We start from the raw sequence: 26758 nt of genomic DNA, 5'->3' as shown, positions 1-26758 counted from the left end.
TGGTCATTTTAAAACTAGCAGCATATATTGGATGTGGTTTCTGCAATATTTACATTTATGTTACCTCATAATATAATGCACCTTTATGATCTATATTATGATCGTGGAAGTGCAGGGTGAGTCCTTTAACCCATCTCTCTGTAGGGTGATCCCCTATAACAAGCAGTGGGCTAGAAAAGATTTCAAATATATATATACATATTTAAATTGTGCATTGAAGTATGTTATAAATAATAAATACATACATTTTGATGGGGATTGAAGTGCTTTGTTACACCCCAGTAACCTGAAAGAATAAATATCAGAATGAATTCAAGGTGCTGCTAATATGGCTCCCTCCTAACATCTGTGTGCAACGTTATTTCTATTTAACAATCCAACGAGTAGCAGATCTCTACAGGTGACGCACGTTTACTGCCAGGTATTTTTCTCCAGATTTTTAAGACAAAAGGCTCAACAATGGATCAGAGATTCATCGAAATTTGCCGTTTGACTTTTCTGTAGTTCTGAAGAAAGAATCGTATGGACGAGGATTCTGGCCCAAAAACTTTAATCTCAGAACTTTTGAGAGAAAACTCAGAATTGTGATTATGATGAGCTGTTCCTCACAATGTTGAATTTTCTCAGAATTTGGACTTTTAGCCAAATTTGATTTTTTTCGCAGAATTTTTAAATTTTTCGTAGAATTGTGACTTTTCACACTTTTGAAATGTTTTACCCAAATTAGATTTTTTTTCAGAATTTGACATTTCACCTTTTTTAAATGTTTTCCCACAAATTACTTTTTTTTCAAGATGTTGACTTTGAACCAAATTTGATTTTTCTTCAGAATTTGACATTTACCTTCATTTTGAATCCTCAGAATTGACTTTTCCTAGAATCCTGACTTTAATCCAAAAAATGATGACCTTTGTTTTTCTAGGTCTGAGGAGGATTACATTCAGCTCTAGCAAACTATGAATTATTATTTACATTATTTCCATCTGTTGTCCCTTTTTCAGGCAGTGTAGTAAAACACACAGCTTTCAGTATAAAGAATCACTGCTTCTATAATAATTAAGGAAGCGCCTCTCTAATGATCAACAGAATCAGTTCATGTGTAAATAAGGAAATAAAGAGTGCACAGAAGTATTTAGCAATAGCACTTTATTGAACACAAACAACCCTAAGCCACAATACTGAATGACAAGACCAATTGGCTGCAGCAAACATTTTATAAAATAGATTCAGGTTCTTAATGTCACTAAATTGTTTTTTTTCCTTTCCTTTTAACGTCAGAAAGACAGATGCAGGTTTTTCCAAAACAGTGAATGATCTTTTACATATTTAACATTGTTGTAACAAATCATCATTCACATGTTCACACGAAGGAATCACAAGGCAAAGTGCTTTCAGGATTGCATTGTCGAGAAAAAAGAAACAAAAAATTAAATAAACAAATGAATGGCTTGAGGTTTCAGGTAGAGGGTGGGGGTCCTGTTCTGGATTAAGGGGGTTTAATGGGGGGTCAGAAAACCTCAAACCTTTCACCTCCTGCCCCCCCTTCCCCACCCCTCACTGTTCAACTGAAGGTCAAGTGGGGCAGTGAGACGGACGCCTGTAGAATTTGGTTTTGAGTGGACAAATGTGTTGAAAGGCATCGTACAGAAATACAAATCCACCATTTTTCACTTTTCTTTTACAGCTGCGGGGGAACAACGGAGCGACGGCGAAGCTGTAAACGTCGGAGTAATGCAAACTACACGGGGCAGTACGAGGAAACAAAAATAAAAGCCAATGCATGGTGAAATAAAAGTCCTCTGAATGTTAAAGGGGATAGACTATCATCATAATCTGCATCATAACATTGTCTGGCTTCACATTCCAGTGGTATTTTGTCGTATAAATGCTTCTCATAAATAGTTTGTTTTTTTAATCAACGTCAAATAAGACATATACACATACAGCACAACCAAGCACACGTTATGTTTTAAACTACCATTGCTTATGATAAATCTGTAATCCCGTACTGTGAGTATCTTTTATTATAGGTGGAGAGACAAACAATACTCAAGGCTGCAAAAACATGGAGGTAGGAGAAATGCTACTGAAAAACAGCAAGTGATGCTAACGTGGAGGAACGCCTGCAGCCGCCGCGGCAGCCCGTCGCAAGGAGATCGTGATCTGTACGACGGCATATAGGTGGCTCTGTAGGTAATAATAACACTTAACATTAGGGAGACGGGGGAGACGGGGGATGCTGTAAGATTGAAGTCAGAACATGACAATACAAAATCTAAATGAAGTAAAACTCAGAATGTAGATTTCCCCAGAATTGGAGTTTTCCTCTGAACTTTGGTTTTCTTTCACCAGAATTTGACTTATTTTCTCTGATTTCTAACCTTTATTTTTCCAGGTCTCAGGAGGAATTATTATCTGAATTCATCGGATTCTTGCTCTTAAATTTAAGACTTATCTTAAAATGCAGTTTTCAATCCCAGAGAACGTCTTGTGAGTTTATGGTTTTATTTGCAGAACTTTTTGTTTTAATTACTCTGATCTGAGCAGGTGTCTTTCTTTAAATCTACCAAATTTATCAGAAACTTTTCCTGCCAAGAAGTACTGATTATTTACACGTTTTTAACCAAACTTATTTCTCGTCACATCAACCCTTTTTTTCTCCGGTTCTATAATTATTATTCTTACCAACAAAGACCTTAATGCGCCGTCATATATCTGACCACAAATCTCAAATAGCACCCCCCCTACAGCTCTGGGTGCAGACTGGTGCAGCAGCGGTGGATATTTTTACAAACTGGAGAAATCTTAGCGGCCTCACAAAATAATTTAAAACGTCTTAACCCTACTTGTCCCGCCCGGGCGTCGACTCTACACTGCTGTTCTAACTTCATTGGTCCTGTCGGCATCACAGGTGCTGGTGATGGCATCGACTCCTTTATCACACACAGTAGAGCAGGATATTTGCAGATTTGTAAATGAGGTAATCAGCGTTAAAGTAGGGAACCCTGTCATTGACGCACTTCTTTCACCAGCAAAAGCACAAAAAAAGATTTCCTTGATCGGCGGAGAAATTAAAGTCGACTTTGGAATGTAGGTCGGACGAGCCAACTCTTATTTTGAAATCCTTTTTTTTTTTTGTGAAGGTGCACTGTGAAACGTTTTGATTGTAACTCATCACACGCCCTGATTCAGCCCCCTCTTAATCCCCCAGATAAGCCACTCAACGTAAAAACAGGCAACCCTTTATCATACGGTTAGCTCGCTGAGTTAAGGCTGCTCTACGTCCAGTCGGGAGGATTGTTTAATAGCTCGTGAGTTGCAATGAGGTGGCGCCGTCTACAGTGAAGCGGACTAAACATAAACACATGAAAAGGGACGACCCGCTACAAACAAAAGTCACAGAACATGCAGAACTACATCCTTTCCTACAGTAGGCTATTCCTAATAGCACATTCAAAGGGGCTCCTAAGGGGCAAATTGTCTGATATGGCTCTGCTTTACAGTAATGCGTGGGACCATTTCCACAGAAGAAGAAGTCTATAAGGTGCTGCATCAGAAGATTGCTGCCTTATTTCACCTGCACAAATACTTTGTGTCATTCAGTTCGACAGTAAACACCGGAAAGTGTTTGTTTTCCTTTGTGGAAATACACTTTCCCCTCCTCTGCTGGTGAAAACAAACGGCACTTTCAAAAAGGGGAATGTTTTTCTCTAAAACCACAATCACAGGACCTCCAGGAAACACATGAGAACACACACAGGCTATACAGTAGATAGAAATCTCAAGAGCGTCTTATCTGCACACGCTTTAGGCTACACGCTGAAGAGGGAGGGACACGGGAAGAACCCTTAATGCTCGACACTGAAAACAAATATAAGGCATTTCATATTTCCTTGTATCCGCACACGTCACTGACAGCAGGTCTAAATATTTTTGAGAAAACATTTCATTCGAGGAGGAGGAGGAGGAGGAGGAGGAGGATGCATATCCACGTCTACACATGCAAATGAACCGGCTAGAAGCAGAACTACTATACCATCAAAGTCCCAAAAGCTGCACCTACTCAAATCTATCAGTCAACTTGTGCAGTCCTTCTCTGAGCAGGCAGCTTTTTAAAAGTCAGATATTATAATCACAGTTTTCAGATGAAATATCAAACACACACACGATCAAATGCCGCCTCTCTGCGCGTACAAACACACACACACACACACACACACACACACACTGTTCTACAGACAGGGACTTTTGGTGTTAAACTGAATATTAAATATGAGTATTTCTCAACCAAAGGGAGCAACGATAAACAAAAGGTTATTGCACTTTTTATCTTTTGTCTATTTTCAAAAAACGAGGTCAGCTTGAGATTCATGCCGTTAAATGACAACGAATGTTACGTCACTTCTATTATTAGTATGATCACACCGTTATTACCACTGCACACAGCTACGAGCGCCAGGCTAACAGGAAACGCGTGTCTACACTCTGCAGCACGGACACACACACACACACACACACACACACTTTGCCTACACTTGATCTTGAATGGATGAAGAGGAAGAATCAGAAGGAGCTCTGACGCCGGTCTCTCTACAGTTCTTGTGTTTTATTTATAACAATCAAACTCATGTTTCTCCGTTCCTAAATTTGGTGCCTTCTTTGGATTTGTGCTTTTTTTTTTAACCCCCATCCTTTGAAATGTGTTGCTGTACCCTAATCAAAAGCAGAGAAATCGCATCGCATGTGCAATTTATTCTGAGTTTTGTCTTCAGATCGGGGGGGGCTGTAGTCAGTGTCATTTCCTTTTCCCATTATAAGGCTTCTGGGAAATACGAATGGAAGACCGTACCTTTCGGTAGTAACAAATAAAAGGCACCATGCCCCCGCTGAGCTCCGTGTCACACACTACTGGTGGGGTCAACGGGAGGGGAAGGCGGTCAAACTAGCGTGAGCCATACAGTCAGATTCAGTGTCTTTTTGACTCCCAGAGGTAAAGTTTTATAGCTACCTTCACCCTGTGTTACCTCTGTGGGCTGCAATGAAGAGAAACATGATCTGAAAATAAGAAAGGGTTTGTAGTTTGAGCACGTTTTAAATATCCGACATGCATATACTGAGAAGCCACTCGCACTATAAGAGAGAAACTAGACGAGAGAAATCACAGAGGAGAAACGTCAGCAACAACATCACTGATGAGGTAAAACTGCAGGTCCGATAGAAGGAGGCGCGGCGCCCCCCCCCCCCAAAGAGGGTAGGAAACATCTAATCTAACAGCTCTCTGATTTCAGGCTGGTTTAAGCATGATTTACACACTGGACCACGAGATTTAACTCTGTTAGCATAGCTGTACAATAAGCAACAGTTTCTTTTCTCATCGGAGGTACACCACTTTACCCCCGGTGTCCCGGCTCTGGATGACGGAGGAGCCAGCTTTGATTGTTTACGAGTGAAATTCATTCATTCAGTGGCGAATATGGCGAAATCCTTAACAATCTCTGCAGCACCGGCAACCGTCAGCTTCCTCCTCACATCCGTGTGCTTGACACCCGGAGATGTCCAACATTAGTTTTATTTAACAATCCGACGAATAGCAGATCTCTACAGGTGACGCACGTTTACTGCCAGGTCATTTTTTTCAGCTTTTTAAGGCAAAAGGCTCAACAGTGGATCAGAAAGTTGAATTGAAATTTGCCGTTTTAATTCAAGTAAGCATCAGACGAGGATTATTGCCACTTGAGGCATTGATTTTGGATGCGAGCAAAATCAAAAGAAGCTGTACCTTTAAATCTCAGAATCTGGAGATTCTTTATTTGACTTTTCCCAGAATTTGACTTTCTCTGAAATTTTGGGGTTTTGATTTTTTTCTTTTCCAGAATTCTTATTAAGAATTTTGGAATTTTAATTTCCCCAGAATCTCGAGTGTTTCTCAGGTTTCTGAATTTAATCTCAGAACTCAACTTTTTTCAGACTTTGTCCCAACCCAAAATGCTTCTCTCATGTGGCCCTAATCCTCTCCCATAGCGCGGTGACATCTGTTTGAGGCAAATCAATTCTATACCATGCTTTTTTATGGACATCAACAATTGGTTTTCCTCATACATGATCTTATTACTCTCACACACACACACACACACACACGATACCAAAGGGGATTAAAAAAAGTCCAATTATACAACCGACTTCTACCAGGTTAACAGAATACTTGCATTCTAATATCCCATGCAAATATTGATATAGTTCTGATAGAATAATAACTGGTGGAAAAACATGCAGCTCCAAACACAGATACTCCTGCCTACTTCTGAATATTTACTGACCATGTGAGTATGATTGATGTCTAAAGGCAAATAAAGGTTTCTATGGCACTAAATGGGTGTAGCTTAGGTGCATTTTTGTCAAATATAGGCTATTAAACGACGAGTGTGTGATCAGATCTACCGTTTGTCCCTCTTTACTGTAAGGCAATCTCAATGGAATGGATGAACGTGTCTACCTTGTACGCTACACACACACACGATACTACACAACAGCAGGCCTATTCAAACAGAAAGGAAATCAATGCAGGAAGACTGCGTATAAATATGTAGAGAGTTGGTTGCTACCTGTATCGTCTTATCTACGCGCACACACGGAGACCGACAGAGTGAAGCGGGGGAACTGAACTGACCCTACATTCACTTCAGTCACATGGCTCAGATTCGATGGTCAGACTGTTAACGGCTAATGCATAAATGCTTTGTTGCTTTAATAGAGAGAGGGTCTCCTCTCGCCCACCTCTCGATGCATTTTGGCAAACAGGCCTTCATTTGTTCCCAAACATCATCATCAGGAGAACATCTTAAACCCGCAGTTTCATTTCTTTTAAATCTTCCATTGGCATTTACGCTCCGATTTGCTGAACCGGCCTGAACGGATGGCAGCGCAATGTTTGTGCTGCACACGGTAACACACACCCTCTCTATTGCTATGGTTGGACCTCTCATTGCTTCACCAGGTACACGCTCCGTTCGGGCTTAACCAATACCAGAGCTGCAACAACGACAAATCAATGGATCGATTCATCGTGGATTTGAAAATGCAGACTTCAGCTCCGGTGTTAACGCCTCTCTCCTGTTTCAGAGTGAATATCTCTGACATTGCAAGACAGACTTTGAGACACGCTTCTCACTAACGTAGAGGGCATGTTTCTCTGATGTTACACGTCTGACCAAGGACTTTTGTGTTGCATCCTATTTCTGACATTTCAAACAGCAAGCGATGAATCGAATGACTGCAGTCGTCCTGCAGCTCTCATCTTTACAAAATCAGGATCTAGCTGCATGCACAATCACTCGCACAAATAAAAAAAGCATGTATGAGAATACTGTGGTTCAACAGAAGGGTTCAGTTTGAGATTTCCGAGGAGCCGCAGCTCGCAGTGACTTCTGTCAGCAGCAGGCTGGGTGACGTCACCTCGTCCCTTTAACTCTGGGCCGTTCGCCCTGAAATATAACTCACAAACACAAGAGGAGGGCAGTGGAGTCCCGTTAGTTTTTTTTGTCTTTTGATTTTTAAATAATGCATCGTTTGAGTACGACTTGGTTGCGCGACCCTTCCTTCCTGTATTCAGCAGCAACACACACACACGCATGTAAACATAAGTACACACTTACATATGCTCCATGTTGCGCACTTAGAACCTGAATGTACTAAAGTGCGTGCTTCACTATCTAATTATTAAGTGCTGTGGGATTTGGGTTTCCAAGTAAAACAATTATCCCGTCACAACAGAGTCGATATAATGCTGAGATCTGATTGGTTAATAACTTCTGCCTGCTGCTTCAGCACAGATCCTGAGATTACAACAAAAAAGGTACCTATTTCTAATGTTAATAATAATAATAGAATGGAATTGAATTTTGTTCAAGAGAACGTAGAAAGGCTGGGGATCATTTCCTTTCATTTCAGCAGCAAATCAACAACCCGGACTGCGTTTACGCGCTCAACACATCACACTGTTATTCCAGATAGGGCGATTCACTACGGGCATCATTATGTTTGGATATTCAGAATCAAACGGAACATTTGCAATTTTTATAGCATCTCATTCTGGATTTTTGTAGCAGTGACACTGGTCTGAAGGAGCAACACGCCTGCTTTAAATGACAGTTTTAGACACCTGGATGTGAGCAGCAACCTTTCTAACAAGGTGCTTGGTGTGTCAACAGGGCCAGGCTTGAAGAAGAACAAGCTCTGCACAGATATCCACTTTGAAAATCTAATATACTGCATTTTGTTGTATTTTTTAACTGTGTTTTTGCTGTTTCTGTATATGTTTAAGTATTTCTTCAATTACTGTTTTAATACTTTCTATTCATAATAACTGAAGCGCCTCCTCTCCGTCTTTTTCTGGAATAAGTGCATAAAACGGATCATTTTGTGCACGTAAACGTACCCGGGTTCTGCTTAAAGTGGACTTCATGTCAGTTTTAATAAATCACGCGCGTCATGATAAACCATCATCCTAGGTCCTCGTCTCTCGTCCGGTCGCCTGTGTGCAATTGTGCCTCTTCATGACCGGCGCTCTGAATCACACCGGTGGAGAGAACAATCTGACTCAGTGTAATCTAGAAAAGCATAGATATAAAGTCACAGACTGACAGCTCTAGTGGTCCGATACAATCATCTTGAGTACCAGAAGAAATGGGATGAGGAGACCACAAAAAAAAAGCACATATTTGGATTTCTGCTATTCCTGAAATCTAAACAACAACAACAACAACAGGTGTTGGCCTCAGCAAAGATCCCCGCTCCTCTGGAAGGGAATCAGCTCCCTGTCTCGGACATATTGAACTATTGGTTTTGTTTTTTCTCTCCCACTACGGGTGCAACAATGCTGTAAAAAGGTGTGTGTGTGTGTGTGTGAAAGATTCTCAGGGCTCCAACTGAAACGATGTGTGACGGAAGGCATGGGTCAAAAAGGCATTTCATGAGATGCCATAGAAGGCGATCCAGTGCATTTGTGTTGACACTGACAGTAAAATGCCCGGCACACACACACACACATACACACAGAGAGCCATTCGTTTAGTCTTTAGGTTAATTATTTCATGAAATAATAAAACAGAAACACATTCCAGGGAAACAGAAGCCCTTTGTGACAGTGATTGTCTATTCATAACAAAACAAAAGGGCCAAAATAAAGAAAATATTGCTTGAAAAACTGCCCAATAAAACGTAGCAGACATTACTCTCTTATCTGTTTGAATTGACCACGAAGAGATGGTTAAGACTCGCTCACCAGCTCCTTTAAAAGCTCCAGAAACACAAACAAAAACAAAAAAGTGCCTTAAAAAAACAAACACCACAATCCGACTCGTCTTTTCTGAAAAACCTTCCAAAGAAAGAAACACTGTTGAAAAAGAGATGGGAAAGAAATTGAAATGGCTTGTTCACTTTATGTGCTCGGATAGACGATGCTTTGATGAGGTGTTGTTGGCAGATATTACGAGTAGAGCCTTCCTCTTAAAGGCCTCAGTCAGTCTCTATCCTACGGTTTCTCCTCCGCCTGGTGAAGATGAGCAGCTGCTAAACGATTGACGAGGTATATCGAGATCTATTGTCTTTCTCTGTACAGTACACTTTATCTCAAATAAATAATTTATAGCCATAATAGTGTTGATCAACTTTGGTCATAAGTTATATGCTTAGAAACATTCTAGCTTTAACAAACACGTATTTTAGCATCTTTCAAACAGGAAGTCGGCATGTGTGAATCAGCAGCTTTTACCAAATCGTCCTAAAATGCCGGAGTTTTTTTTCTTTCTTTAAAGAACACTATGGAATTAATCGAGACCCTTTTTTCCAGAAGGTGTTCGGACTGTACTGTAGTACACAAGCATTGCACTCTGTCAGAATTGAGATTTTTTTTCCCTTGTGTGGTTCCTTCATAAAAATCTAACGGACAATTAAAAAAAAAAATAAGAGGAAAGGAGGAACGATCAAAGGGAGAGTCTTCGATCGTTCTTCAGGGGAGGGTCCTCTACAAGGTCACTGATCACATGATATGGTGTTTCTACTGAGCGATATGACCCCCATGCTTCAGGTTATATAATCGTTATGCTTTTAAAGGGTTAAATTATTCTTTAATGGCCGGATTCTTTTGGGTTTGGATCTGCGTGACCTTGTAGAGCGATCTGCTTTACACTACGGGATGAGGAATGGATCTAATTGCATATAAGGTTTGACTGCACCTCAAGAGAAGACCCCACACACACACACACACACACACACACACACAGAACAGACGTGTGGGCGGTGCTTCCTGGTCCTCTGGGTTAAAGGGAGCCCCCCATCCCGGTGGCGATGGTGGTGGTGGTGGTGTTAGCAGCTGGCTGAGGGCTGGCGAGGGTGGGGGTCCTCACTCAGACAGGCAGCCGTCCAGCCCCACCGCGGCGCCGTGACGCTCCTTCACGTAGCCGTTGTGGAGGCCGTTGCTGGGCAGCGGGGCGCAGGCGGCCGTGATGCCGCAGTGCTTCAGGAGGTTCAGAGCCGGAGAGGGGGACACGGTGGGCGGGGAGCAGGAGCAGGAGGAGGAAGGGTCCCGCGGGGGGAAAGGCTTCATGGTGGAGAGGATCAGAGCCAGGCAGTCCGCCACGTCCTTGTTAGGGGCGCACGCCAGAGCCGGGGTGTGGCCTGTGGGAGGGAACACGTCAGGGATCAGATTCAGCTCATCCAGAGAGCAGTCAGCATTATGGTGCTAACGGGTGCTAACGGATGCTAACGTGCTACAACGGCCCGAACAATTCCACTAGGAGGAACACGCTGCAGCTTCAGAAACGACGCAGATATGAAAACACTCGTCACACTGAGTCCTCACCTTCTTCATCCACAGCAAGCACCGTGGCTCCTCTGCTCAGCAGCGCCTGCACCACCGTCGCCAGCCCGTTACGAGCCGCCAGGTGCAGCGGCCTGCAGAGAGACGGGTTCAATCAGACGTTAACAACATGTGAAGAGCACCCTCTGCGCTCGACATAAAACAGGAAACCCTGGCCTGCACGGTTTCTTAATGACATCTCAAAAAGCGCTCTCACATCTGCAGAGTGCTGTTGGTGGCGTTGATGAGGGTCGGACTGTGGATCTCCCCGAGGATCAGCAGAGCGCACATCTCATGAGCCTGAAGCACAACACACAGGTTAGAGAAGAGATGCATGAGCCCTGCAGGTGTGTGTGTGTGTGTGTGTGTTTGTACCTTGCTGCAGGCGAGGTGCAGGGCAGTGTTCTTGTTCTCGTCCAGCAGCGTCAGGTCAGCCTTGGCCCGGTGCAGGAGGATGGCTGCAGGACACAGACATTTAATCCCTGCGACTACAAACGTCAGTAAGAGCCAATTAAGTCTGGACTGCTCGTTATATGCAGCAGAGATGCACAACAGCCCCTCAGCCACACAGCCACACACACACACACAGAGAAGCCTGCAGCCACTCTGGGACTCACCCACGGTGCCGCTGTGTCCCTTATCGGCAGCCACCATCAGGGCGGAGCAGCCGCTGACGTCCACGGCGTTGATCTCTGAGCCGTGACGCAGCACCAGCTGAAGGCCGGCGACGTCCTCAGCGAACGCAGCGGCATGCAGGGGGGTCCTGGAGAGACAGAGAGACAGGGGGCTCAGGAACACAGCTGCAGGATACATGACTATGGCTGTGTATCAGGACTTCTGAGTCCCAGAGAGCGTCTGTGCAGCCTCACCTTCCTTTGGCATCTCTGGTGTTGATCATGTGAACCCCCGCTGACTCCAGCAGCCGCTCTGCAGCGCCGCTGTGTCCGTTCATCCTGCAGAGAGGAGAGGAGGGAGAGGAAGGAGAGAAGGGAGGGAGAGGAGAGGAAAGGAGAGAGGAGATAAGGAGAGAGGAGAGGAGAGGAGAGGAGAGAGGAGATAAGGAGAGAGGAGAGGAGAGGAACACACAGGGTTATAACATGATGAATTGCTACTGGCTCCACAGTCTCATATCTAACAGGTCTGACCTTCAGGTGATCTTTTAGGAACTGTAATTAACGGACTCAACGTTTCCTTCTCTCATGGAAAGTGAAATTAAATCATGTGTCCATTACCAAACATTCACCTTATACCGTCTGCATCTCATATTTGGTTTAGACGCAGTATCAAAGCATGCATACTCACAGAGCACAGTGCAGGGGGGTGAACGGGTTTCCCTCTTCATGGATTAATGTTTTGAATTCAAGTAAGACCTCCAGACACGCTTCATGCCCTGAGGACAAACACACAGCGTCAGCAGGCGGGTCAGACAAATGTTCAGCGATCAGCGGCACACCGAGCCGAGCCCACCTTTGTACGCGGCCCAGTGCAGGGGGGTGTACTGCTTGTCGTCCAGCATGTTGTTCTGCGTGTCTGCGGTCAGCGCCGCCTGCACCAGCGCCGCCAGGATCTCTGTGTGTCCTCTGGAGGCGGCGTAGTGCAGCGGCGTCCGGCCCTGCACGTCCCGACACACAGCGGACGCTTTGTGCTGCAGCAGCGCACACACACAGTCATCGTGCCCCAACACCGCCTAACACACACACACACACACACACACACACACACACATTTACTTTATGGAAAAACATCTAAACAGTTATGCTTCTCACTCTTGGAACACGGCAGCTGATCAGATCCAGAAAATGATCTTTGTTAATGTTCAATAAACTGACTTCTATTTGAATCTTTACAGAGATGCAAAGGTGACTGCATCTCTGCTTTAGCTGACAGAGGAGTTCCCAAAACTAAATATGAATGATAACGAGCTGAGGGAGACACAGCTACACATGACCGAGATTCAAATTGTGAATTTATGAGATTTGGGGGGGCTTTTCTGGATGAAAAACCCACTATTCACAGAGCTAAAGGATCTGGTTTAGAATGCTCCCTGATGTACCCACCCCTCTGTGCAGAGCCGTGCTGCCCCTCTTGTCCTTGGCGTCGGGCAGAGCCCCCTTCTCCAACAGGAAGTCGACGCAGTCAGTGTGACCCCCCAAGACAGCGAGCATCAGCGGGGTCCTGAGGGGACAGAAGAGACGATCAGGACGAGTTTAAGAGCTTAATGAAGTCACGCTTTTCAAAATAAAATCACTCACTGTCCAAATTTGTCCGCCACGTTGGTGAGATCCCCCTCCTCCCCGTAATCGATCATCATCCGCAGGCAGTCCGAGTGACCGTTGGAGGCTGGTGTGGAAAAACAGAGAGAGTTAAAGATGGATATATTTACAGTATATGTTCTTACTGACTCTAATCCACCTATTATTATTATTAATAAATACATTTATTGAGTTTGCACAGGGTAACACAAGCAGGAGCATGATAGCAATATGTACCTCCTTTTTTTATCCCAAAACAGAACCCATTCTCCACACACGATAATATAAAGAAATCAGGTAAAGAAAAAAACAACAATAATAAATAAGTAAATCAATCCCAAAATAAATAAATGATATAAAGAAAATGACAAACAGCCCAACAGTAGTAATAGTTGGTTTGTTTAGAAAATGTCAGAAAATAGTGAGAAATGTCTGTCATATATTCACTCCATATTCCAGAGGCTACAGAGAACTGCTACGTTCTGCAACACAACATTTCAAGGTGGTGTCTAGATCTCTCAGGTGTACCTGCGACGTGGATGGGCGTCCACATGAGGCGGGTGTCGTTGAGCAGGCAGGACGCTCCCTGAGCCAGCAGCACCTCCACGCAGCGTGGGAACCCTTTCTGAGCCGCCAGGTAGAGCACCGAGCGCCCCGCGGCGTCCTGCATGTCCACGTACGCCGCCGTCTCCGTCAGGACACGCAGCGCCTGCCAGTGACCCTTATCAGCCTGAGGGGGGGAGGAGAGAGGAGGTTGTTAAGAGTCGTGTTTTTGTGTTGGACCCTGAAGGCAGCATCGACATGGTCCAATGGGATTGCTCCATGTCATTTTTGAGTCTATTTAGGCTTCAGTATGAGTTTAAAATGAGGAGGAGAGGAGGAAGGGAGAAGAGAGGAGGAGGGGAAGGGAAGGGAGAGGAGAGGAGAGGAGAGGAGGAAGGGAGAAGAGAGGAGGAGGGGAAGGGAAGGGAGAGGAGGGGAGAGGAAAGGAAAAGCGAGGAGGGGAGAGGAAGAGTAGGGAGCATAGAAGAGAGGAGAGGAATAGTAGGGAGCATAGAGGAAGAGGAGAAGAGGAGGAGCGGAGTGTGAGGAGAGGAGAGGAAGGGAGAGGAGGAGGGGAAGGGAAGGGAAGAGAAGGGAAGGGAGAGGAGAAGAGAGGAGAGGAGGAGGAGGGGAAAGGAAGGGAGAGGAGGGGAGGGGAGAGGAAAGGAGAGGCGAGGAGGAGAGGAAAGGATAGGAGAGGAGGGGAGAGGAAGATTAGGGAGCATAGAGGAAGAGAAGGAGAGGAGAGTGAGGAGATGAAAGGAGAGGAGAGTGAGGAGAGGAGAGGAGAAGAGAAGAGAGGAGAAGAGAAGAGAAGAGAGGAGAGGAGAGTGAGGAGATGAGAGTTGTCGTGTTTTTGTGTTGGACCCTGAAGGCAGCATCTCTCTGGTCCAATGGGATTTCTCCATGTGGTTTTATTTGTATTTAGGCTTCAGTGTGAATTTAAATGCGGGTCACTCACAGCGAGGTGCAGAGGACTGACTGGAATGCTGCTCTCGATGTCTCCTAGTGCGTTAAAGGACATCTCCAGGAGCTGGAACACAGTGAGGTTGATGAGTCACAGGTATGAGACGGGGCTCGGCTCCGCAGTAAGAAGCAGCACAGACAGTAATAACTCACCAGCTCCAGGTTCTGTTTGTTCCCGTGGTACGCTGCGTAGTGAACGGCGCTGTAACCCTTTGAGTTCACCATGGATGGATCCGCTCCGTTATCGAGGAGATGCTCCAAGCAGCTGATGAAGACAAAATAAAGAGCGGGGATTAAGACTTGAAGCGTTAACAGCAGGGGGTCTTCAGGCACAACCTCTCCCTTGGTGTCAGGGGGGTAAAATAGAGTGGATTATAAAACTAAAATAAACTCACAAGTACGACTCCTTGGCTTCGTCCTCATCGTTCTGATGGTTTGCAGAAAAATGCCGATCAGCTCTGAAGAGAACAAGAGAGCTTTGATTCAATAAACTGTCTCAGGGTCAGAGTGTGAACCAATGCTAACGCTAACGGGATCCTAACGAGGACGCGTCTGACCTGCTGAAGGCCTGCGAGGCGGCGGAGTAGTGCAGGGGGGTGCAGCCCGTCTGGTCCGGCTCGTTGACCTCAGCGCCGGCGCTCACCAGCGTCACAGTGCACTGGTACCTCCCATTAGCAGCCGCATAGTGCAACGGGGTCCTGAGGGGGAGGAGGGGACAGTCACATTACAGACTCAGTGTAAAAACGGTGTCAGTAAGTCCCAGAGTGCACCAGCCTTAATTAAGATCTAACGATGTGGCGTTTCTTTGTTACATTTCTTAGAGTGAATGCTTTCTCACAGCTGGAGGGCAGAACTGTCCCCGTGCTGCCATGATGTTCCTCTTTACTGCTTTACGCGCAAAATAACGGAGAAATTTCCCCCAACGAAAGGAATTCTTCCCACCAACGTGAGAGGCCAGTGTGAGACTCGTGTTGGTAAACCCTCTGGAGTCGGTCCGCACTCTCGCAGGAATATCTCCACAGCTGAGCGAGCTTCAGTTTCAAAGCTTCAATGCACGATACAGCCTTTGTACCATTTTCAGGCGACTTGTAATCTATTCAAGAAGCGTATAAACAATGGATGTGGAGCCAGACATGAAAAAAGGGCTCTGACCCCCCCCCCGAGGGTTAAAGGGGTTCATACTCATCTTTATTTCTCTCATACTGCCTGTATGTTTTTTCACCCTCTGTCTGAAACCAGAGCCCAGTCTGCTCTGAATGGTTAGCTGCTTAGAGATGTCCCGCCCCTTGGCGTATCAGGTTCAGTGTGTTGGAGGTTAGCCAATAGAAAACAATACACACACCTACATAACCCACTGCAGTAGAGGGATAGTAATAGGGCCTTCTTTATCTGAAAGACTTCTTGATTTTAAATCCTGCTCATTTTTATCCCCACTGTTTTCTGAATGGTTAGGTTTTTTAAAACATCATTATTCACCAGCGTCCTTTAGTAACACACGAGAGGAAACTCACCTTCCCATTATGTCCCTCTTATTCAAGTCGGTCCCGCTACTTAAGAGCAAGTTCAGACATTCAACGTTTCTGTGAAGAGAAGAGGAGGGGTTACAGATGTGAGACCAACACCACCTTTGGGGTAATTATATCATCCAGTGCTGGATCAGATGGAGCTGCTCACCCTCCGGAGGCAGCAGCGTGTAGACAGGTCCTCCCAAAGTTATCGGGGGTGTTTATGTCAAACCCAGCTGAGAGAACGTGCTCCTTACTCATGGAGGAGACGATACTGTACAGCTGACCTGTGGGGGGGGGGTAAAATTAGCACACGCATCCGATTGTATTCGTAGAATTTAAGGTGATATTACAACGGACGAACCTGAGGAGAGTAACTTGCGACAACAGTCTGAAAACCCGTAGAGCACCGCTAAGTGCAGAGGGAACATTCCATGGATCCCACGCCTGGAAAACACCAGAGATTTAAATGTTAATAATAAAACATTTGTTCTTAATGTGGACTTTCACATTTCAAATTTCTTTTTCAAAATTAATAATTTTTCCTAAAAAATAAATCTGACTTTTTTTCAGATTTCAGATTTTTTTCTAAATGTCGACTTTTTTTTTTGAGTCCCACTTCTTCATCATTATTCCAGCTCCGTCTTCAGGAGGCCCTAATCATCATCTGTTTTCCTAATTTCAGATTTTTTCTTTCTAAATGTCGACTTTAAACATGTCTGATACTTTTTCAAACTGTGCAGACATATCTCATACAAACACACTCCCAACACTCCCAGTAATGCTTCTCTAAAGGGGTTATCCCTCAGGTACCTGGCCGTGTCTGCTCCGTTGGTCATCAGAGTGCTGATCAGCAGTTCATGGCCGTACTTAGCAGCAACGTGGAGAGGAGTATTGCCGTACTTATCCACGCAGTCGATCTCCCCACCTGAGGGAGGAGGAGGAGTGAAATTAAGAGCGCTCAGTGAGGAGCTAAAAGAGGGAGCATCCTCTCCTCTTGGTGCAGGGGTGCTTACCGTTCTGGATGAGGATCTGAGAGCGTGTGAAGCGTCCGTGAATGGCTGCCATGTGCAGGGGGCTCTTCCCTTTTTTGCTCTGGAAGAGAGTAAATGATTAGAGGACATGAGCATTAACGACATGCGTTGGATTACGCTTCAGAAAGCTGTTAAACCCACAGCTGATTATGATGCACATGCTGCACAGACTCCTCTCTATCCGAGCCTCAGAGCGCCTCCTACCTGCTGGTTGACGTCCGCCCCGTTGTTGACCAGCAGCTCCAGGCAGAGGGCTCCGTTGGTGGAGACGGCGGCCAGGTGAAGTGGGGTGTACCCGCAGCGGTTGGGCTGGTTCACGTTGGCTCCGTGGTTCACCAGCTCGTTGGCCACCGCCTCCTGCCCCGTGTAGCAGGCCACGTGCAGCGCCGTGTTCCCGAAGCCGTTGGGCTCGTCGATCTGACGGAAACACAGAGAGAGAGACGCGAGATCAGACAGGAAGCAGTCAGGGAGACGGGTTTACTTCTTTTGTTTTAAACGTACGACCAAACCCATTTTTGATAAACAGAATGTGCTGAAACAGAGAAGATTGGAGCCTAAATTACCCTCTTTTTTACCTCTAAAGGTCAGCTGATTTGTGCAGACACGGAGAGAGAAAGTGACGGTGTAAAGGGGAAACTCTGCTTACGGTTTTACCAGCTATTGGCACAGTATTTTGTCCTTTTCTGACATAAATTCAAAGCTAAATCAGCTCTAATGTAATGCAACAAGCCCTTTCCAGGTCAGTTACACCCCCCTGGTGGATTTAAGGATTGGTGGTTGCTAATGAGTGTCTAAAGGAGACGACTCAGACTGGTGTTAGTGTGTTTGCGGAGAAATGCTGCCTTCAGGAACCACTACAGATATACGTCTTCACTGCACCACTCTGTTCTATCTCCCCCGAACATCTAGAGCTCCTCTGCACCCCCCCCCCCCACCCCCCATCCTGCAGACCCTCTTTCTGCCTGTCCCAGTAGTTACAGTCCCTCTCCGCCTGGAAGCCCGTCCTACCTCGCCGACCTGCTCCACCACCACACTCCTTCCTGCCGCCTTCGCTCCTCTGACGCTCACTTCCTGTCTCCACCTCACGGGGCCGAGCGACGGACCCGGGGGGGCGGAGCCTTCTCCTCTGCCACCGACCCCCCCCTCTGCAGCTCTCTCCCCAAACACATCCGACACCGCACCAATCTGTCCATGTTCAAATCAAAACTGTCCTATCAGAACCGCCTCTACATGTGAGGGTCATGTGAGGGCTGGGTCATATTTAATATCAGATAAATGGTCATTTAAATTGATTTAGAGACGATAATTAAGGGTCAATCAGAGAAAAACACTTGATCAGGAAGGTTAGTGTCAAGAAGGACTTAATGGGTACAGAAAAATAGTAAAAGGTTAATGAATCAAACCTCTAGCAGACCATCAAACCAGCAAAATACAAAACTAATGTGACACTAAGAGACAGTTATTCATCCTATTGTTATTTATTATATAAATGAAGCAACTGTTGCGCAATAACAAGAACAGTAAGCTCAAACTTTCCGCTTTAAATGAAGTATTTTTATTCTGACACACAACGATATACAGCCCAGCCCTGCTGTTAGTTTCTGAACATGTAGAGCGTGTTTTAGTACAATAACAAGCGATCTATAAATACGTCTAAATAAATGATGAAGCGATATTGCATTTCTTTTTATTCATGACTTTAAAAGTGTCATTATAGTTCCTCCTATTGTTAGCCATGATGTTTCCACAGAGCAGCAGGTATGTTAAACTGCAGTCAGAGATCACTGTAACGGCTCAACTTCAACTAGGAACAGCTATTTTTATCATTATTATTATTATCTAGAGTCACTTGAAATATGTTTGATACATAGATTACATTTCTCTGAATAAATCTAAGACTTCTCTGCATCACTTGTCCTCCTAGCTTTGTTTGTGCCGCTCTATAAGAGGTGCAGGACTCCTGAGGCCACAGAGAGTGGAACAAAGCCCCTGAAGCTGCTGCTCTTATGAAATATATCAGACATTATTCCTCAGAGACGCGCTCACCTCTGTGCCCATCCTCAGCAGGTACTTCACGATGTCCAGGTGTCCACTGGCGGCCGCAGCGTGGAGGGGGGTGTAGCCCTGCTTATCCTTACAGCTCTTATCGGCGCTGCGCGACACCAGCAGCTTCACCACCTCCGAATGCCCTGCAGGCACACACACACACACACACTATTAATATACACATAACAGATCAAAAGCAATAACACCTGGATGTCCCACTAGAGCACCATTGTGTTTTTTCAAACCAATCACTCTCAGAGGGGCGTGGCCTAGCAGCAGCTCATTAGCATTTAAAGCTACAGACACAGAATCAGCTCTTCAATAATAATAATAAAGCTTAATATAATGAATAATATAACAGATAATGATCCCTCACTAAAACAAAAACAAAGTAAACTTTCTGATAATTATAATAGAGGATAAACCATTAAGAGATTAAAGAACCAACTTAAAAGGAAATGATAAAACTGAAAGTTCAAACCTTTAAAAATAAATAAAACAAGACTAAAAAGTAAATAATAGATCCTCAAAACTCCCTTTCAGAAGGAGGGTGTCGCTAATAAAAGATAACTATAATCAGATGTGTCTTTAGCTGCAGACCTGTGATACTGCTGAACGATAAACAGGGGAACTTTGAGTTAAAAAAAGCAATAACGTCCTCAAGCTGTCGACAGTCCGTCCCGTTGTTTCTCTGCTCGCTTCATTACGTCAGGACTCGGCCATGATGCCCCCCCCCCCCCTCAAACAAAAGGAGCTTCTTTCTGATTTTTCACAATAAAATGTGTTCTGTGCAGCTTCTGGCAGGAGGAGAGAGCGTCTCACCCAAGTAAGCAGCACAATGGATGGGCTGTCTCTCCTTCTTATCGATGGCGCTCAGGTTGGCCCCTTTGTTCAGCAGCAGCTTCACCATCTGCGGGAGCAAGAACACACGTTTAAAAATCACTCCTCGTTTTAGGGTTTCACTGATTAATAACTGATTCAATAAGGAGCATTCTGCAGCTCTGTGTGTGAGCTGATATTTGAGCACAGGGTCAGCTAAAGATAAGGAGACACAAATATTACTCGTGTTATATAATTAGTAGGATTCAATTCCAGCGTTTGAAGTGACAGAACGTGTGGTCAAGTCGAACAAATGAAACCATTTTCAAAATAAAATACAACCAGTCTTTCAAAATAAAGACAGACGTTTTCTTTTCCAAAAGTCAAAGAAGTCTAATAATAATAAATTACAACAAAGGTTTTGTAATCATTTCCAAGATGTCTACACTCATGTTCCCAAATATCCCAAAAAAGACAAATTTTAAAGAAAAAGAAAATTGAGTAATTCTTAAAAATCAAAAGTCAAATTTCATTTCACAAATAAAAGATGGACTTTATTATTGGATTCACACTGTGGTGATGATAGAAGGGTTTTTCTAGAAAAAGAATACTGTAGTGAAGAAAGGTTTGAATCTGTTTATTTGACCAGATGTTTTGCGTCAGTGCTTTTCTCTGCACTCATAAAAACGATGTGCTCTGTCGCACACAAAGACGAATAACATCATAAAATAAGACGCCAGAACTCTAGAGCTCAGTTTGAACCCTCAATAGAAGCTTTGAGTCCTCTCCCTCCTCATCATGAATAAAGTCTGGCAGTAGAAGCCGTCCTGACCTCCTGAAAGCCGCTCTGCGCGGCGTGGTGCAGCGCCGTCCTGCCGTAGCGGTCGGCCATGTTCAGGTTGCTCTGCTGGGAGAGCAACGCCTCAGCGCAGCGCGTCGAGCGGTTAGCGGCCGCCACGTGCAGCGGCGTCTGCCAGAACTTATCTCGAGCCGTCGCCTCGGCTCCGCGCCGCAGCAGCAGCCCGACGGCCCTCTGGGAAACAGGAAGCGAGCGCAGGAGGTTAGAACAGACCTGATGCAGAGAGGCGTTTCAATCGCACAGCAGGGGGTCAGTGCTTACTTCATTCCTGGAAGCGGCCGCTCTGTGCAACGGGGTCAACCAGACATGGTCCTTAGCATTTACAGTGGCACCTGGAGACAGAGCAGTAACATTAGCCAGGGGTCAGAGGTTAGAAAGGACGCCATAGAATCACAATCAGTCAATAATGTCTACACATTTGACTCTCAAAAAGTCAATTCTGCATTAACGTCAGAAATCAGTTTCCAGCTTCTCTCTCACGTGGAGAACTACTGCTTTATAGAGTCATTTGGATCTGTATGCTTCTGAATCAACACTTAGCTATCTTTGGTTCTTTACTTGCTGTTACAATAGGTACATTTACCCCCTCTGTGGTACCCCCTCTGTGGGACAGATATACAGTGGGGCAAAAAAGTATTTAGTCAGCCACCAATTGTGCAAGTTCTCCCATTTAAAAAGATGAGAGAGGCCTGTAATTTGTATCATAGGTATACCTCAACTATGAGAGACAGAATGAGAAAAAAAATCCAGGAAATCACATTGTCTGATATTTAATGAATTTATTTCAAATGATTGTGGAAAATAAGTATTTGGTCAATAACAAAAGTTCATCTCAATACTTTGTTATATACCCTTTGTTGGCAATGACAGAGGTCAAACGTTTTCTGTAAGTCTTCACAAGGTTTCCACACACTGTTGCTGGTATTTTGGCCCATTCCTCCATGCAGATCTCCTCTAAAGCAGTGATGTTTTGGGGCTGTCGCTGGGCAACACGGACTTTCAACTCCCTCCAAAGATTTTCTATGGGGTTGAGATCTGGAGACTGGCTAGGCCACTCCAGGACCTTGAAATGCTTCTTACGAAGCCACTCCTTCGTTGCCCTGGCGGTGTGTTTGGGATCATGGTCATGCTGAAAGACCCAGCCATGCTTCATCTTCAGTGCCCTTGCTGATGGAAGGAGGTTTTCCCTCAAAATCTCACGATACATGGCCCCATTCATTCTTTCCTTTACACGGATCAGTCGTCCTGGTCCCTTTGCAGAAAAACAGCCCCAGAGCATGATGTTTCCACCCCCATGCTTCACAGTAGGTATGGTGTTCTTTGGAGGCAACTCTGCATTCTTTCTCCTCCAAACACGACGAGTTGAGTTTTTACCAAAAAGTTCTATTTTGGTTTCATCTGACCATATGACATTCTCCCAATCCTCTTCTGGATCATCCAAATGCCCTCTAGCAAACTTCAGACGGGCCTGGACATGTACTGGCTTAAGCAGGGGGACACGTCTGGAACTGCAGGATTTAAGTCCCTGGCGGCGTAGTGTGTTACTGATGGTAGCCTCTGTTACTTTGGTCCCAGCTCTCTGCAGGTCATTCACTAGGTCCCCCCGTGTGGTTCTGGGATTTTTGCTCACCGTTCTTGTGATCATTTTGACCCCACGGGGTGAGATCTTGCGTGGAGCCCCAGATCGAGGGAGATTAGCAGTGGTCTTGTATGTCTTCCATTTTCTAATAATTGCTCCCACAGTTGATTTCTTCACACCAAGCTGCTTACCTATTGCAGATTCAGTTTTCCCAGCCTGGTGCAGGTCTACAATTTTGTCTCTGGTCTCCTTTGACAGCTCTTTGGTCTTGGCCATAGTGGAGTTTGGAGTATGACTGTTTGAGGTTGTGGACAGATGTCTTTTATACTGATAACGAGTTCAAAAAGGTGCCATTAATACAGGTAACGAGTGGAGGACAGAGGAGCCTCTTAAAGAAGAAGTTACAGGTCTGTGAGAGCCAGAAATCTTGCTTGTTTGTAGGTGACCAAATACTTATTGTACCGAGGAATTTACAATGAATTCATTAAAAATCCTACAATGTGATTTCCTGGATTTTTTTTTCTCATTCTGTCTCTCATAGTTGAGGTATACCTATGATAAAAACTACAGGCCTCTCTCATCTTTTTAAATGGGAGAACTTGCACAATTGATGGCTGACTAAATACTTTTTGCCCCACTGTAGGTACCTTTACCCCCTCTGTGGGACAGATAAAGGTACAAATACCCCCTCTGTGGTACCCCCTCTGTGGGACGGATAAAAGGTACATATTGTGTGTTTTGGACTACTAGACAGTTAAAGACATCACAACTTTGAAGGAAATTTTCTAAATTCTACAGAAAGATTCATGGATTCCTAGACAATAACCCTCGGATGGGTCAGTCGAAGCCCTAGTAAATAAATATAAATGTAATAAACATGTATATATAAAAAGGCCCCAACGACCAACAACAAACCCCTAAATCCACGTGTTCTGGGGGTTATGTGCACTGAATATGTAGGTTAGGATGCATTAGTAGTGTGTTGAGATAAAGTCTGCACTGGATGCAACACTGAAACTCAGAGGATGTTAAGCCTCCTGCAGCGCGCTCACCTGATTCGATGAGGAGGTCCATTATATGGACGTCCCCCACACAGGCAGCAGCATGAAGTGGAGTACGGCGCTCTTGGTCCTGCGGGATCAACGGTAGAAAATCTATCAGTATATTTAAAGATATCGAGCATGTGATCACAGCTCAGGGTGCAGATAGGAGGCGTCCCTCAGAGGCTGCACAGCTGTGTGGGATACAGCTGGATGTTGGGTAAGCACACAGTGTTTATATTTTCAGCAAACAAACATGACATTCCTCTAATGCTCGTTGACTGGAAGAGGTCATTCAGCAGCATTTCTAAAACGTATGACGGACAAACTCCGGCACTACTGTCAGAGAAAGACTACCACGGCCCGTCTCAGTTCATCTTTATTCTCCTCTAAAGACATGCAATGCTATTTAATATGCATCTCAGGGTTTAGTCTAAAACAGCCAGGAAACAATCTCTCTGCTGGTCAGAAAGGGTTTACTGAGTCCAGAGATATGGAGATGGGGTCAGATGTCTGGTCAGACGGCAGAGACAGCTTTGTGTTTACAGAGAATAAATATGGGATGGATGTCCGGTGGGTCTGCCGGGGGACGAGTGGCAGGCAGCAGGCTGACACTGAAACTGGGGTTGACTCCTGTGGATATCTGCAGTGTGTCTGCAGGAGAGATACGTACCAGTGCATTGACATCCTCCTTTTTGTGCAATAGTAGTTGAACTTCTTCAGCATTACGATTGAAGACAGCCTGGACCAGAGGAGGCTGAAACAGACACATGAGGAGGGATTAAAGGTGTCCCTTCGACTCCAAACCACAGCTGATCCAACTACTTCCTGTTTACATGGATCCTGTGACCGAGTCTGGGGTCCAGGATCTATTCTGATCTCTGAGACCGGACGAACTGATGGCTCTTAAATCATCCTCCGCCGCTAACGGGGAGTTTATATCATTATTTATTATTCAATAAAAGCCGATCAAATGAAGCTGCTTTCATCCACTTTACTCTACAGCTGGTTTTTCATCTGACAGAGGAGGAGGAGAAAAACAACAACAACAACCATGAGGATCAGAGGACAGCTCTCACTGACGGACGGATTATCAGAGGGTCTCTCCTCTCCTCCGTTCTGCATAAACTCTATTTTATATTCAAAGGAAGGCAAGGCTTCCTCAGAGCTGAGAGCAGGTAACTATCTGCTGCTTCAGGTCTGCTCTCTGTCCCCAGAGTCCTGGTTCACAGCATCGTCACAAAGCTGGTTTTCTGAGGAAGTGTGTGTGTGTGCGTGTGTGTGTGTGTCCAAACATGACGTATAGGATATGATGCTGCAGATTGAACCAGTATGTAACAGGAGTACGGACGTCCACGGCAGTTACATCCAACACACACATTAATGCATCTGGAATATTAATCACGAGTAATAAAGGGTAAGGTTGAAATGCGTGTCTAACTAGTACTGGTGCATGTACAGTGTGTTTGAGGTACTTGTACTGCAGTAAAGGATAAAAAATACTGCCCAATCCTCTGCATAATGGATGTTGACAAGCAGTGTTTGTGTGCTGATGAGGAGTGTTTTGTTTAAGAGTTGAAAAAAACAAGTGTTATTCAGAAACATGAACACCTGCTAAGTTATGTTGCATACAATTCCCATTATGCTTTACTACATTTTTCATATGTTTTACTCCACTACTGTTATTTTAAAGTGTGTTTTAAGCTAATGTGCAGGAATGGATTCATAGCACAGAATATTAACCAACCAATAAATCATTATGCATTATTATAGGTAACGCTTGCCAGCAGTATAGCATTGCTTTGTATGTAATGCATTTAAATAATCCCCACCTTTACCAAGTGCAACCTTGACATACATGTATTAATAATACAAATATGTTATATTTGTCAATCTGAAATGGGCCATTCTGCACAATGAGTACTTTTAGTTTTGGTACCTAAAGTATATCTAAAGCCTGATATTAACGTTTCATTAACATACAGTTAATATAAGCAGGTTACATTTCAGCTGCAGCATTTAACTCTTTAATGGCATGGTTAAATATGCTATGGCTGAGTTTATTAATGCATTTGGCAGGTTTGGTGTGGCGTTAAGCATTCGAATCTTGTTTTTCTCTCCAGCTAATAGACGGAGCCCTGGCTGCGGCCTTGTCTTCGATAGGCTGCAGCTGAGACCCAGAGCTGGGCCTCGACAAGAGCCGCAGATTATATCAGTTAATGTGACTAAAATCTAATAAAGGGGGATAGTAATAGTACGATTACTATTTAATGTGCATGCACTATCAATATATGGAAAACGAAACTGCTCGGTTCGTGTATTAGACGTTGTAGACCAGGAGTGTTCCAGCAATTAGACTGCGCCACTAAACTGTTCCAGGTTATACACTGCACCACAAAACAGTTCCAGCACAAACACCTTTCCAGGAAATAGACTGCGCCACCGCACAAACACTGTTTCCAGCAAATTATGTTATAGCAAACACTGCTCCAGCAAATAGCCCGCGCCACAAACACAGTTCCAGGAAATAGCCGGTACCTGGTCTGCGATGTTTTGGACTCCCATCTCCCAAACTCAGCCGGGACGGAGCTCCTTCATGAGGAGGAAACCTGCAGGTTTTACCGGCGGTGCTACTGAGTCCGCGGAGAGACTACACCCATGGCCGGCTGCGAACTGAAATGCGGTCCCGATGTGTCAGTGTTGTTGTCTCTAGTCGGGTCTGTGGTCTGACGGATCTGAGGGTCCGCCTACAGGCGTGGCGGGGCCGGGGAGCTGAGCGGAGAGGCCGCCCCCGTGTGGAGGGAGGAGGCACTGAAGGGGGACCGAAGGGAGGGTACAACATGGAGGAGCTGAGAGGTCAGGTGATAAATCAGAATTTATGATCACATTAAATGTATTAAATGTATATCATGTCATGTTAAATTATATTATGTTATTTTGTATTTTGTATATTATATTAAAATACATTATACTACATGATGTTATAATATGTTATAGTATATCAAATTTAATTGTATGTTATTATATTTTTGATGTTATGTTATATTATATAAGCCTAGATTAAATTACATTGTACTATTAAATGGGTTTATTATTATTTTGTTTGTATTTATTGTAATAAACATAATAATTATTTGTCATTATGCATGACCATTCTTGTTTATCTGTATTTATTTATTAATAAAATAAATAAAAGATCTATAATTTGTTCGTTTGTTTGCTACGAAACCAAACAGATCCAAATCCAATATAATAGGAGT

The 26758-nt window shown here is 44.5% G+C and overlaps 1 protein-coding gene across 2 annotated transcripts; it reads right to left on the bottom strand.

The window, feature by feature from the left end:
- Positions 1-1129: 1129 nt before the first annotated feature.
- Positions 1130-26238, bottom strand: ankrd52a (ankyrin repeat domain 52a). Of its 2 annotated transcripts, XM_063878807.1 has the most exons (29): positions 26037-26238; positions 24172-24255; positions 23511-23589; positions 21141-21211; positions 20853-21053; positions 20024-20111; positions 19202-19344; positions 18164-18340; positions 17360-17572; positions 17138-17216; positions 16935-17049; positions 16486-16568; positions 16291-16408; positions 16128-16196; positions 15174-15314; positions 15012-15074; positions 14770-14881; positions 14612-14683; positions 13636-13837; positions 13108-13195; positions 12913-13030; positions 12323-12542; positions 12158-12245; positions 11725-11808; positions 11473-11618; positions 11231-11313; positions 11073-11155; positions 10859-10950; positions 1130-10674 (listed from the first exon to the last, which is right to left on the bottom strand). In XM_063878807.1, exons 1-29 carry the CDS (start codon positions 26061-26063, stop codon positions 10400-10402), a joined length of 3414 nt encoding a protein of 1137 aa, XP_063734877.1. In that variant the 5' UTR covers positions 26064-26238; the 3' UTR covers positions 1130-10399. The 2 variants fall into 2 exon arrangements, with proteins under 2 accessions (XP_063734877.1, XP_063734887.1); XM_063878817.1 differs by lacking the exon at positions 18164-18340.
- Positions 26239-26758: the final 520 nt, after the last annotated feature.

The sequence above is a fragment of the Eleginops maclovinus genome, chromosome 1 (genome assembly GCF_036324505.1).
Source record: "Eleginops maclovinus isolate JMC-PN-2008 ecotype Puerto Natales chromosome 1, JC_Emac_rtc_rv5, whole genome shotgun sequence".
Lineage (NCBI taxonomy): Eukaryota > Metazoa > Chordata > Actinopteri > Perciformes > Eleginopidae > Eleginops > Eleginops maclovinus.
The sequence above is the reverse complement of the archived record's forward strand: the minus strand, read 5'-3'. Positions and strand labels throughout refer to the sequence as shown.